General features: G+C 43.5%; 2 protein-coding genes across 2 annotated transcripts in view; both read right to left on the minus strand.

Moving 5' to 3' along the window:
• LOC142950732 (glutamate receptor-interacting protein 2-like) overlaps positions 1-9,831 on the minus strand; it is a 30,876-nt gene extending 21,045 nt beyond the window's left edge. The window contains exons 1-4 of the mRNA XM_076092322.1: positions 9,568-9,831; positions 2,711-2,791; positions 1,939-2,077; positions 229-374 (exon numbers count right to left, since the gene is read on the minus strand). Coding sequence (XP_075948437.1) covers positions 229-374; positions 1,939-2,077; positions 2,711-2,791; positions 9,568-9,745 — 544 coding nt within the window. The 5' untranslated portion in view covers positions 9,746-9,831. The remainder of the gene's footprint in view (positions 1-228; positions 375-1,938; positions 2,078-2,710; positions 2,792-9,567) is intronic.
• A 2,113-nt stretch (positions 9,832-11,944) lies between these two features.
• rpl32 (ribosomal protein L32) lies at positions 11,945-14,681 on the minus strand. The gene is made up of 4 exons (XM_076100740.1): positions 14,548-14,681; positions 13,800-13,900; positions 13,523-13,704; positions 11,945-12,107 (listed from the first exon to the last, which is right to left on the minus strand). The coding sequence occupies exons 2-4, from the start codon at positions 13,893-13,895 to the stop codon at positions 11,978-11,980; spliced, it is 408 nt and encodes a 135-aa protein (XP_075956855.1). The 5' UTR covers positions 13,896-13,900; positions 14,548-14,681; the 3' UTR covers positions 11,945-11,977.
• Between the last annotated feature and the right edge of the window lie 130 nt (positions 14,682-14,811).

A 14,811-nucleotide genomic window follows, 5' to 3' on the forward strand; every position in this document is an offset into this window, starting at 1 on the left:
AAAACTGTTTCATGTAACTTGGATGTTCAAAGAATTTTAACTTTTCCACAGAATTTGGTGCAGTTTTAACCTCGACATCTAGACTACTAAACTACCACAACTAAAACACTAATTCATTACCCATTTCCTCTCTTTCTGCATTTGAAAACACAAAAGGCATTTTGTTTCAGTCTCCAAACATCCGACCGTTTGTTGGTCAGAACATTTGCCTCGCAGAACTTCACCTACCGAACGGAGGCAGCTCGTACTCCACCTCCAGCACCACTCGCTCCCCGATGTTCTTCAGCAGGCTGATGATCTCATCGTGGCGAAGCTTCGACAGGTTGATGCCGTTCACTGACTTGATGTAGTCTCCCACATTCAGCTGGTCACTCCTGTGGAAAAGTCACAGACAGGCAGTCGAGATGAAGGCCGGTTTACTGACTGTCCCCTAAAAAGCTCCGGCTTCACTGCCTGTCACTTGGGTTTTGTGATTTGTCTACAAACATCCGTAACGTGACTCTGCGGAGCTCTTTAGCAACTTTTAGCTCATTTATTGCCTCTACCTCTCACATTTTTCCCTCTAAACGCACTGGACTCTCCCCATTTTTCCTACAGTTGGACCAAAACGACACCAACAACACAGACACCGACTGTCTGAAAGAGGCAGAAATGGAACTAACAAGTCATTAATTTGTGTCCGAACGGCACTAATAATCTGTGAGTCAGTATGTCGACTAACAGTGGGCGGGTGGCTGAGAGCCTCTTCAAACACTGACACAGATGATTGTACATGCCGTCTCACATGTGACGCTCTGAGTCAACACACTGCTCATTGGAGGGCCAATTAATTCAAATGATGTTCTGCCCTGCTCGCCCCCCCCCCCCCCCCCCCCCCTCACCCTTGGGCTACTGCCAATCAGCAGTGACAGCAGACAGACAGAGACGGAGAGAGAGAGACGTCTTGACCGGCCTGTCACTCGGTCCGGTGTCCTCGCTGCCAGTCTCTCTCTCTCTCTCTCTCTCTCTCTCTCTCTCTCTCTCTCTCTCTCTCTCTCTCTCTCTCTCTCTCTCTCTCTCTCTGTCTGCGTGTCTCCCCTCCCTGTGAGTTAGCTCGCACCTCCACACGAGCAATGAACTCGGCTGTGGGAAGACGAGCTGCTTGGAAGAATTAGCACGGTGTCTGTCTTTGAAACTCCTTGGATGTGACAGGCAATGACATATTTGGCCAAGACATTTTCAAAGAGGCTGTGTCATTCTTACAAAAGTGTGTGTGTGTGTGTGTGTGTGTGTGTGTGTGTGTGTGTGAGTGTGAGTGTTTGCTTAATCATTATGAAACGTGAGTCCTCCACCACTTTTTCCTTTTCGTGTGGTTGACGTCTGGGAAAATTAGTTTAATTAAATCTCGATCAAGCAGTCGTTGAACGACAAAGGGGCAAGCTCACAAAATATTCATATTGAATAATTACCACAATACAGTGAACTATTGTTGTGTTAATGTCGTGTTAATTTTATATTATTGTGTACTTTTTTATTTTAATGCTTTAGCAACATTTTTTTAACTTCACTGAACTCACGGTTGTTCACCTTCACCAGCCACTCACGTAGCGGTTTATATACACGTCCATCTAAAATGTCATCACGTCATCATTGTATCCTGTTAGATATTAATGTGAAATTTAGGGCTGGGCGATGTGGCCAAAGTCTTCTACCGCGATATAGGTTTCAGGTTTCATGTCTCGATAACTGCATTTATCAAGAAATAGCATGTTTTCTGCTAGTTAAATAAACAAATGTGAAAAGAACACATCGTGAAGCCCATTTTACTTTACTCCAGTGTGAATTCAATACTGTTGAATTTCGTTATGACCCTTGAAGTGAAAAGTATTTTCTCATTTCCTGAAGAACTTTAGTGCAAAATCCTCATCGTAAACCGCATCACAAGAGCAGGGATCTCACCTGGCCGCCAGCCCACCTGGCCGTAGGTTCGATACCCGGGGCTTTCCGTCCTTGTCGGAGCCTCCGGAGATGGTGAGGCCGAGGCTGCTGCCTTCCCTTTTCATCAGGTCCACCGTGGTCACTCCTCGGTGCTCCTCTGCTGACAGACACGGGCACAGATCCACAGCCGGCATTAGCGTCCGCTTGACAGATTCACCTCGTCTGAGAGGCGACTCAATCTTCCTCTCCTGCATCTCTCACATGAATGCCCTCTGACACACGGCCACATACTTTATTTTCTCACATTCCCTGTCCTGTCCTGGTTCCTTCAAATCTCTCGATCTGAGTGAATCTTTGTGACGGATTCAGGAGGAGGAGGACCGAGTCAGTTTTATTCATAGCACTTTAATACTGATAAAGGAAAGAAATTCAATGCATAATTATAAAAAAGAGGCACTCATTGAACTGCAGGCTTATCAGGTCATGAAGGGAATTATGTTGAGTTTCTTGACTCTGACGGATATGTGGCTCTATAGATACAGGGGGGACTCATTCTGTCTTGTGGTCCACGTTCTGCTGTGCTGTTAAATACGGAAAGTCTACCAAGTGCGGTTTAGTGCAAATGACAGGCATGCAACACAAGCAGTTTTTATTTTCACCTTATCTAAGCATTCAAAACAGCGCAACATCAAACAAAACAGACACATGCACGCAGACAAAAAATCTCAGTCAAAGACTTCATGACGCAGACAAGAGAAAGAGAAGTAGATGTCAGGTTTGACTGGGTTTGTACCTGAGAAGCTGCGCCTGCAGGACGAATGTGATTGGTCAGCTGCCCCGGACTCCTTGCCCCCCTTCGAGTACGGCCCTTCATCTGAGGAGACGGCAGGGAGGTAAAGGTGCTGTTACCAAGCGCTGCGGTGACATGAACACGACCATCCACTTTGACAGCGCATCGTGACAGCTGCACACATGTTAGTGCTTTGAACTGCACCCTGGGTAATGAGAGGTAGAGGTTCGACTCTTTTTTACTGACTCATGTTAGAATGAGTCGCTCAGATAAGACATTTGTGGTTTTCGCGTCGCTTACGTCACCGAGTGACTAATGTTAGCGGAGCGGAGCAGCGAACTCCAGCAGTAACACCGACACACACTGCAGCATTAAAACAACTTAAACCAACCATGAGGGAAAGAAAAGCATTCTGTTGGATTTCATGATTGGTCAATACAAATTGAGAAGTAGTAAACTATTAAATAGGCACAAATCAAAATTCATGGAGCGGCAGGGAGCGGGGCGGAGGGACCGTTAGACCCAGTGCTGCCGCTGCTAGCTAGCTAGCTAGCTATCGGAAAGCAGGCTAGTTAAGTAGCTTTCTAATTCCACCATGCTTTAATGCTACACTTGTTACAGAAAGTAAGCTGAACAAAGTACAGAGAAAAAAGGCTCTGTAGTCCAAACCAAAACAGCAAACTTTATTAATGCACACCGCATCTATTCCTTCCGATTTTGCCGTCACCATCTTGGAATACGGCTGTCGCTATCTCTGTTTTTTTGCAACCAGTGAACAGAAGTTACCATATTTGGAATGCGGAGGAGTGACGTAGTGACGCCGTATACGTCTCTGGTAGAGACCTGTCAATCACCGTGTAGCCCCGCCCTAAAGCATACCCTGCTTTATGGTCTGTTTGACTCTAAATGGACCATAATCTACTAAATGAACATCATGCTGTGTTGAAGAAGACTTGAAACTAGAGATTGAGACCATAAACTCATGTTTACAATGTTTACTGAGGTAATAAATCAAGAGAGAAGTAGAGTCATTTTCTCATAGAGTTCTATACAACCAGAGGAGTCGCCCCCTGATGGACACTAGAGAGAATGCAGGTTTTAAGACACTTCCGCATCTGCTTCACTTGGCAAAACCGGAGGTTGCTGCCTGAACCGAAACTGAATCAAAGTGATCAGCCTGAACACCCTGGAAGGTCTTCCCACTTTGTTTCCATAATCCTATTAAAGCACCTCTCTGTCTGCAGCAGAGACCCTTGAAAACCATTAATTTAACACTGGAATACATTTGCAGGACGAGCTTGATGTATGCAGCTGCTAAAGCATGAGAATTTTCCTGAAGGAACAGCATGCGGTTAATGGACTGTTCGAGGCACAGAGAGAAAATCATCATTTTCATGTCATTTACAGCAGCTGCTACAAAATAAGCCAGGAAATGTTCAATCTGCTCTGCAGGGAAACCGATGTTTTATTTTATTTTTTATTTTTCTTACTTATAGCGGAACTCATTGCTGACAGAGCACAGGCATGGGCCTCAGATTAGCAGATCCACTGCTCGGCCCTCTGAACCTGAATGCAGCCATACAAGCATGTCAGCAGTCACAGGGAAACGGACTTGGCACTTCTCTAATCCTGTCCACTGGATTACCTTTTTATCTGTCCGGCACAGTGATTGAACATCATATCGCAAACTTAAAGAGGTCTCCCTTTTTAAAGAGTGGAGGGGCCATAAGCAAGCACCACAAGCTTAAGTGTTCATGGTTTGATACTATGCAGTACAGAGACTTGCTAAAACCGTATTTTTCTAACACCCCTCATTATTCTCAAATGATTTATAAACCAGAAGCTTTAAAACTGTTCGGCACAAGAGACAGATGTGTCGGTAGAAATCGACAGGTGCATTCTGGTGTTTCAAGTAATTATGGTACTTTTACAGTCTTAAGCACCCGACGATTGGCGTCAAAAATAGTACTCCTTCTGTAACATCAAATTTGAACACACAGACATGATGCAGACATTTTAAAATATATTGTGAGTGACACTTCGCGATGATGTCATTAACGTCGATGTACAACGAAATAAACGCTTTAGACAGCATTGTAAAAGACGCTCCTTGCAACACCAGAACTTGCCTGAGAATCATCACAGTTTTTAACTTTTCGTTTGCCCATTGGTGCACAAACTTGTCGTTTGTGCACCAATGGGCACCATGCGATCAGGAACAGCTAATAGCTAATTCATCATCCTTTTGACGGTGCCAATTTGTCAAAAATGTACAGTAAGTTGCATCCCACAGCTAACAATATACTTCCTGTTCAGATTGACTAAAATGTAGTAATCTACCAGATAGAATTAAGACAACAACTAATTACTGGAGGGAGAAAACTGTAAATCTAAACATAACTTAAGTCACGTGTATTATTTTTACTTTTTTGTTTTTTGGGAGGGGGAGGGTGCTCTAAACCAATCGAAGACAACTAAAGAAGTTAGACCTGTCATCGTTTAGGAGGTGTCATCCTGGGGCTGACAGTTTATCGATGTGACATGAAAAATGACATCACCCATTCCCCCAGTTCAGCCTTTTATCTGTGCTGATTTGTAAAGACTGAACTGGGGAGAGCCGAGTCCTCGGAGGGCATCAAGCGCACCGCCTTCTCTCTGTCCACATCAAGTTTCTACATCTGAAGATGAGGCCTTCAGACAGCTGAGAGGCATGGATCCTTTGTCAAACCTCCTCTGACCATAAACCTCTTGGCGGGCCCTGGATACTAGCGGCAGAGAAGAAGAAAATCCTTGTGCACACAGCTGCATTAGTCAGACCTCCACTAATGGAACATCTTTACTGGACTTGGCATGTCATGGCGATGTATAAGGAACCTTACATATATATGCATAATATGGTATTTCACACTAATTTACACACACATCCCTGCACCAATGTCCTGTCCAGTAGCTGGGAGGCACAAACAAAGTGAGGGACACATCACAAACGGGCCGGTGGTGGTGGGGGTGGGGGGGCATAATAAGCCTCGTATAGCCACGCGGGCTCCTGAGGGGCCCTGACAGTCCAGCAGCTGTCATTGCAATCAAAAGGCAACATTAGCTCTGGGTAACGCAGGGCACAGCACTCCGCACGTGACTGAGCGCTACTGTACCACCAAGCCATCCTCCTCCGGCCCATCACCATCTAACGCCTAACGGCCATTACAATCAGGACGGAGCTGATTAATAAACAGCCCCAACAATAAAAAATAAAAAACTGCCTCTGTTGTCTTTTGCATAGAGGAGGTCAGTTAACAGCTGGAGGAGGAGTTTCTCCACGAGGAGCCGCATCTGAAGGAGCTCGGAGCGCCGTGGCGACTGCAATAATAACCCGGTGCTGTGCTGCATAAATATGTGGCGAGTTAATTAACTCCTGGTTTAATACAGGGCACTGTGTGCCACCCCTAAACCAATGAGAATGTAGGTTAAATAAGGGGGGCGGCGCTCACAGTGACAATGAAATCATTGCTATTTTCAGATGTGAAACTTTATTTATAAACGTGGTGGTGGTGGGGGGGCAATGCCAGACCCAGTTTACGTTGCTATATCTGCCCCAATTACACATGGCAGGGTGGCATGCAGAGCTGGTGGCCAAGTCCACTGACATTTACAATCTCTCCCAGCCAATCACAGCCAATACTTCATGCATCATAATGATTCTACGGTCAGATTTAGCGTTAAATCCGTATGGATTACAGATTAGATAAGGAAACAGGTGATCCAAGTGACATAATCCCTCCGCTACAACCAATACGCACGACGACCCCCCCCCCCCACTCCACTCCACGTCGTGCGCGCTCTTACCAATGCTGTTCTTGGTGTCTCTCCTCAGACCACACAGCATGGCTGTAGTTTTTTCTCCGTCAGCGCCGCCCAGTAACCTCGCTGATCTCTAGGAGTGGAGGTCAAAGAGTCTCAGCCGCTCAGATGGAACACCGTCATCGTTTCTTCATCCCCTCCTCGCGCAAACATTTCCTTAACCGTTGTCCCCCGTTTAGAAAGAAAAAAAAAAACAAGTGAGGAATTGAGCTCCAGATGGCAAATTCTGACCCTCAGACGGTCTCTATAGTTCCGCTCTCTATTTAAACTTGGTGACACACACACACACACAAAAGGTGTCAAGGGTTCGTCTCAGTCCTCAAATATCTAAATCTAACAAGCTTGTTTTTAATCTATAAAATCCAAAGCAGCAGTGGTTCATGTCCTCTTCTTGCCGTCCAGACGTGGTTCCATTTTTGAGCTGTTCTCACTAATCGGTCGTCCTTTTCTTTCCAGAGGGTTTATCATCCTCTGTTCATACACTCACACGAGCTCACACACAACCTCCTCCTCTCTAGAGCCGGAGTGAGTGTGTTTGCGCTCTCTCTCTCTCTCTCTGCCAGAGGGGTTCAGTGAGGCAGGCACACACGATCGTCACTCCCTCCCCCAGCAGCACACACATACACACACACACACACACACACACACACACTCACTCTTTATCCATTTTCCCACTAAGTCAAACACTCCTCCATATGCACATCCTCAAACCCACCCACTCACATTCACACACACACACACACACGCACGCACACACACACACACACACACACACACACACACACACACACAGACACTCAACTCTCTGCACAATTAACACCACCTGCACATTCATTGTCAGACTGCACTGAAACACTTTTTTTTTTTCTCACGTAGAGACACTGCACCCATTTTTTTTTCTCCAGAGCTTGTATCTACATCTCTGTTTCTCAGACACACACGAGCACACAATGAGGAATTCCTGTGAGCAGCTGCCTGTTTGAGATGTGTGTCAGTTGAATATATTATTCATAAAAGTGCAGTTGTCGTGCACGAGGGCTGGGACGACAGAATCGACTCCTCATCAGACTGGGACGAGGAAATAGACGCAAAAAAAGAAGGAACATTTAGAATCTGAGTGAAAGTTCAATGCATTCCCTCTTTAAAGCCCGACATCTCATGTTCCCCCCCTTTAGGGGACCCTCTGCTTATCCGGGGCCCCGCTGAGGCCCCTCCACCCAAACACAGACGCTCTGCCGACTGACCCGTCGCCACACGTGTCTGACCATTTGCCACTCGAGCAGAAGCCTCGACGCCTGTCGCTTCCTGACCCCCACCACCCACCACCACCACCCCAACAACAACAACAACAAATGCCCTCCACCAGCTTCTCTGGCAGCCCCTCCGAGGCCTCATTTGTTTTGGTCACTGCGGACAAACTGTTTTCACCACTGAGACTTTGGAAGCAGGAAATGGAAAAAACAACAACACACAAACACAATTTGAAAGTCACAATGTGAAATGACACCTTTCTATTCTACAACTGCTTATTTCACAGGTGTGTAAAGTAATTGCAAACAAACATTTTCCACATTTCTACCCGCCGTTGCGCGGAGTCTAATTAGTCGGCAGTTCCAGTGGACACAATACTCTTCGGTGTAGATAATTTCCTCAGAGACTTTTGTCCTTAATACCCCATTTACAAAGTGACCGAGCGCAGTCTTTCAGAGCGAGACTAATTAATTTCCAGCAGAATAAAGAGAGAGAGAGAGACGTAGAGGTGTGTTGGACTGATAAAAAAAAACGGGAACAGGGCGGCAAACGTCGGGTTAATTAAATGAATATTGACTCTTTTGCACTTCCTCGAGACTAGATATCAGCATTATCGATGAAGAGCGAGTGATAATGTAATGATTAGATTAGAAATCTTCTATTTATTTTGCAGTAACCTAAATAGAGGTTATAATGCTCAAACAAAAAGGAAACAAAGTACAGCCGAATTTTTAAAAAGTGACTCAATAAGAGAATAGCCTGTGTTCACTATTTAGTGCAGGTTTCAATATTTACCCAATGTTTCCTAAAAATAACCCCTTCTGAAAATAGCCCTACTTTCCCAATAAACATAAACAACGTGGGGTGTTTTAGGCGGGAGGGGCCTGAATCTTGACCTTCTCCTCCCATCAAACTGGCCACACTGCCACCTTGTGGCGATCAGGTGCAGTTGCAATAGAAAAAAGTCTGACAAGCCAAATGACTAATTCAGTCGTCAGGCCAGCAGGATCAGTGTGTGACAAAGAACAGAGCCAGAGGATAAGGATGTGTCACACACACGCATGCTTCAGTGTCCACCTTTAAGGTCGGTCAGAAATAAATAGATAAATAAATAAACAAACTGCCTTTCAGCACAGAGGATGAGACAAAATCTTCTCAAATGAAATGATGATAAAAACAGAAGGTCTGGCTCTACAGAATAAGCCTGAAGTAAATCAATATAAATTATATGAACATATCAACAAGGTTACAAAAGTGGATTTTTTTTAGTATTATATATTTATTTTACATTTCTCATACTTGTTTTTATGATTTTTGTAATATGTTTAAATTGCTTTTACCATTATCAACTTTATCAACATTATCATACCTGTGTTATCGATTTGTTTCTCTTGTGAAGCCCTTTGAGCTGCATTTTATTTGATGAAAGGTGCTATATAAATAAAGTTTATTTATAAATATTATTATTGTTTTTGTTGTTATTATCATTATCATTATAATAATTATTATTGTTATTATTATATTAAAAGTTTAACTTTGTTATTAAATGAATTCAGGTAATGTATGTAATTTTGGAGGAATTAATCATACAGATAAACTCAAGTTATCACGTGAAAGCAACAAAACTCTTCTTTTCTAAAACTGCACACATTGGTGATAATTAAAACGTTCAAGTCTCCATATCTACCACATCAAAGACCTCAGCAGCACACATCAGCATCCCTCTAAAGACCACTCAGCCTCCTCGTTACCTTCGGTTCTCCCTCTGATGACGCCCAGCCGACATCTGAGAGAAAAGGAGAACATCCTCCTCTTTCCTCCTGCGGACCGGCTGCCTTTCCTCAGGGAGTCTGTCTGGGGGAAAGCGAAGGAGAGCTGCTGGGGAGTGAGGCGCCCCTTTCCAAATATCACCCTGGATGACATGTTCATCTTCTGGACCAGTGACGAGGGAAAAGGATGAACTGTGTCCTCTCTTCCTGACACTCTCCCCGTCTGTCTTGGAAGTCAGCCGTCCCTTCCTGGTCCTGCTGTCCTCACCGTCTCCTCCCTCTCTGGAGGACCTCCAGTCCTCTCAGGTGAGTCGCCCAAAGCCGCTCCAGAGAACAGGTGCATGCTCTGTTGTTTTTAAAAGAGGAAAAGATTCAGCTCCATCACTGTGCCGGATATTTGTGCATTGGTAACTCACTCCCTTCAGTTCCAAACAGCCACAAGCTGACTGGCTAAATAAATGTGATGTGTTTTGTGCATCTCTGGCGATGTCAGATCCGCAGGAGCAGATGGCAGAGGGCTCAGGGCTGTAGGGCACAGCTTGTCTGCCAGAATGCACTCGAAACTTTCTCTGCAGGGAGCCGACTGTGAACATCACAAAATAATATACGATCTGAGCCGGACCATTTCAAGGCAACGACCTCTGATAACCGTCTCTTTAATCTACCGATGTTACACCTGAACATGCTGAAACACAACTCCACATTCTAGAGCGTTCTCAGTAAACATAGGGTCTTAAATGTACATGAATATGACCTTCTAACCTTTTGTCTTATTTAAAGCAGTCGTCCACCAATTTTACACTTGGAGATCCATTCTCTTGTCATGTAACAGAAACATTTCACAGATGAGCGGTGGTGGAAGAAGTGATCCCATCTTTAACTAAAGTAAAAGTAGCAATACCACTCTATAAACTCATGTCTGTATTTAAAGTATTAAAAGTAAAAGTACTCATTGGGCAGAATGGTCCTTTTCAGAGTGTATCATTATGCACCGATTGATTTAATGTTTACTACTTTGGATAATTCAGTCCATCTTGATGCATCCTATTTTAGAAGTCGATCATGTTTTGTATTTAAAATCTTAATCTGCAAAGTAACAAAAGCTACAAGACACGTGTCGTGGAGTTAAGAGTACATTCATTCTTCTGATATATAAATATAAAGTGATACACGTGTATAAATACACCACACTTACTATAGTAGTATTGGAGTTCAATTGTATTTAAAAGTTGTTTAAATTTAGCACACATTTATACTTTAATACTTCTTTAAAGATTACTACATGTACTTAAACAGAAGCAGCTTCAGCAAGAAACTACAACCACCACAAAGTGCAGCATGGGAAATCCTTTCTTCCTTCACAACACCTACTTCACACAGATAGAGAGCAGAGACTAAGTAGTATTTGTGCCTCATTTACCCGTTTATTCATTTATGATCCTGAACATTAACCGTTTACTTATTGGCATTTTAATTTGCAGCGTCCAGTTTACATTTCTGGCCTCATGTACATTTTATTCTTAAACCTTATTGATCTTTTATTTGCACTCTTACCTACACAAAGAACTCCCCTCAGGATAAATAAATGAAGTTCCATCTTTACGTCTAACTTTGTGCTTTTCAAGATATTTTGGGTCCAGAATGTTCTTTGGCAGCAAGAAGCCGCACCGACTGTAGAAGCTGCTCTCTGAGATGCAACGCATCACATCTTGGAAGGGAAACAGTGTAATAACTTACAATGTGGGTCAACACTCTTCTTCAGGCATCTCTGCCCCTTTTGTTCCATTTCAGCATCCAGTCATCTGGAAGAGAAGTGAGGAATAACTCCCATCTACACCCCCCCCCCCTCCATCTACCCGAGGGAGAACTCAACCAGCTCTGGAGAGAACGATGAAGACGCCAGCGCTTTATCATCATACAAAATGAACTCCCAATTAAATATCATGCCCCAAACAAACTTTCTATTCATAACTCCCTGGCAGCTGTTCACACACGCTTTCCTTTTTGAAATCTGATCTCCCTCCACCAGTGACATTTAAACGAGGGTCAGAAGCAAACTTATTTTGAAGCTGTAAAACAATAACATCTGAACATTAGTAGAGTTCCAGTGTTACTAAACTAATGCGACACACAGGAGATTCTGATCGACTTAAGGCAAATAAAACCACTGTTTGAATAAACTCATTTCTGTTATTGGGTCTTTGAAATACAATCTCAGACAAAAAGCAACAAACTAAATTTAAAACTCTAAAATGAGCCTCTTTCATAACATCATCTTGATAATGAAACTTTCACACGCGTAAGATTTTCCAGACCCGAGCAATAAACTGCAGAAAAAAAAAGGATCCACAAGCCCGGATGAATTTTTAAACATTTATTGTGAACAACGAGTTTATTCGTTCTCCTCGCTCCTCAGCCTGGCGTTGGGGTTGGTGATCTTGATGGCCAGCTGAGCTGCTCTCTCCACGATCACCTTCCTGTTCTTTGAGGAGACGTTGTGGGCGATCTCAGCGCAGTGAGTCCTGCAGGAGGAGAGCGAAGGAAGGAAGAGTTAACGAAATGTTTTCACTGAATGTTTAGTGTGTTGAGGTTCCTGAACTACAAAGTTGCCACTAAATGTGACAAACTACAGCCAGAAAAACTTTAATTGTGACGCCTACATTTGAAAAACATTCCCACTGTACTGCAGCAAAGTCATGGTCACCACATCTGGACTCTCATAGTTTAATGATTTCATCTTCACAGAGCATTAGCTGCAGGGTGAACTGTGTTAGCTGGCTCACATTACACAGGTTTTAAGTTCTGCACATTGATTGAAATTGTCTAACCCTGTCCATGAACTAACTCGAGCATCCATTATCTCCCCGAAGTTCTTCAGAATACAGTTACAAACCATCTACTGGTGGGTTCCTATTTCGTAGGTCTGCGTTCAGTCAGACTCAGATTAAAGAGGTAGTATTGGATCAATCAATGACAAGAAGCTAAAGAATCTCGCCTCTTATTCACTGAAATGCTGCAGTCAAACACTAGACACGTGGTTTTAAACAAAAGGGCAATAACGGGAGTTTCCTGGAAACATTTTCTACAAGTTTAACAGATTGCACCTGTGTCACTACATACCTAAGAAACATGACTATACTGATCTTTAACCAGCCTCAACATGAATCTGCATGAAGTAAAACATCCTCGTGTTAACTACGAGGACGGCCATAATCCTTCAGCTCTTACAGACTCCTTCACTACTCAGAGCGGCAGCTTCTGGTTAAATAAAGGCACACCTGTTATCCAGGATTGTCAGCATCAGGTTGTTGTGAAGGCAGCTGAACCATGCTGGACTTTCTGGTAAAAAAATCTGCTTTTATGAAGCCCAAATATTTTTCTCAAGAGGCTCCTCTAGCATCCAAAAATGTGATTATTATTCCCATCTGATGTCAGATACTGACTATTAAGAGATATTAAAAGAGTAGTCTCTAACCTGAAGGAAGACGGTCATTTGACACTTCAGAGGATGTTTCTGTGTGTTACTGATCACAGTCTGAGTATTTACTTTATTACTAAGTCATTAATAGTTTTGAGAGGATTAACTAGTTCCAAGTCTCGCTGCTATTTAAGGTTAATTTCATCCACTTTGTCCTTGAGGTGTATAGACATGTAGTCATTCCTGTTTGCCGAGATTTGAGATCTCCGCTACCGAGACTTCTGCCACCACTTCCGTCAATCGATCCATTCAAAGCTTATAAAATAGAAAATGCATAATTCAAACTTAGAGTTCCATTCACCTCCATTATACTGAAGTTGCAGCTAAAGTCTCAGCAGATACCTCAAAATCTCTGCAAATAGAACAAACTTGGTGCACACCTGATACCAATCACTTTGATAGGAAGGGGAAAGTCATCTACATCACTTCACAGTGCGAGTGCACACACACACAACTTACCTGTTACTCATCATCAGGACCTCAAGCTCCTTGATGTTGTGCACCAGGAACTTCTTGAAGCCGGTGGGCAGCATGTACTTGGTCTTCTTGTTGCTACCGTAACCGATGTTGGGCATCAGCATCTGGCCCTTGAACCGCCTGCGGACCCTGTTGTCAATACCCCTGGGTTTACGCCAGTTTTTCTGTTGATAAAGATAGTCAGGGATTAAATTACTTGCAGGTGAACCGAGAGAAAGCAGCAGTTTGAGCATGGGGAGTATGTCGTATGGACTCTTACCGCAATCTTGACATATCTATCAGACTGATGGCGAATGAACTTCTTGGTTCTCTTTTTGACAATCTTGGGCTTTGTGAGGGGCCTGAGGGCTGCCATGGTGACTGAGGAGATGAACAAAAAACAAACGTTAAAAACCAAAGTTAGGTCCATGTCAGTGCTGCAGCATTACACCACAACGTGTTACGTTAGCGCCGGAAGACTCATTAGCGTTGAGGTACCTGCAACTCATTGACACATTTAAACACGAACGTCAGCTTACAAACTGTTATACATGCAACTAACTATGTGTACATCAACTTATGTTGTGTGAGCTTCAGGTAAATGTGTTTCTCAACGTCAGCTAGCTAGCTAGCTAGCTAGCTTCTACGGCGCAGTCAATGTTTAGTTAGCTAGCTAGCCATGCTACTCTATGTCAAACGTTTCATTTTTACAGTATTGTCCAGACATAAATCAACATTCTACATATGTATTGTGTTAGAAACTGATGGTTCTTATTTGACAATGCTCATCTGTGAGCCACGTTGTACGTCAGGCCCTCACTGACTGCTACAGAGAGCGTTAGCACCGCAGCGGTCGCTGTATTAGCAGCATTTCGTTCCAAAACAACAGATTAAAGACGGTTGACGAAGACAAACATGGCAATTTCATCCGATATATATTAAATGGACGTCTATGATCGTTAATCCACGTCAGGATGGTGAAATAGCGCCCTAAATCGCGCTGATGAACGTAGATTGCATCGACTCACCCGCCGATGTAAATCCAAAAGGGACTTCAACGACGGCGGAAGGAAAGAAAAGGACTTCCGTGACAGTTGCAAAGCATTGTGGGTACTGTATTTTATCAGAACCACTGTACTTTCCACTAGGAATTTGAAGTTATTTCTCAAAATCTACGAAATGAAACAACATGAATGTCGTAGTGTGTTGTTGTTGTGTTTGTGAGCTTTATGTTATTTTATTTTAAGCTTCACGCACAACCTGCACGCCCACTTAAAAAAAATCAGTTTACT

The sequence above is a fragment of the Anarhichas minor genome, unplaced genomic scaffold, assembly GCF_050575085.1.
Source record: "Anarhichas minor isolate MPS153535 unplaced genomic scaffold, ASM5057508v1 ptg000003l, whole genome shotgun sequence".
NCBI classification, from domain to species: domain Eukaryota; kingdom Metazoa; phylum Chordata; class Actinopteri; order Perciformes; family Anarhichadidae; genus Anarhichas; species Anarhichas minor.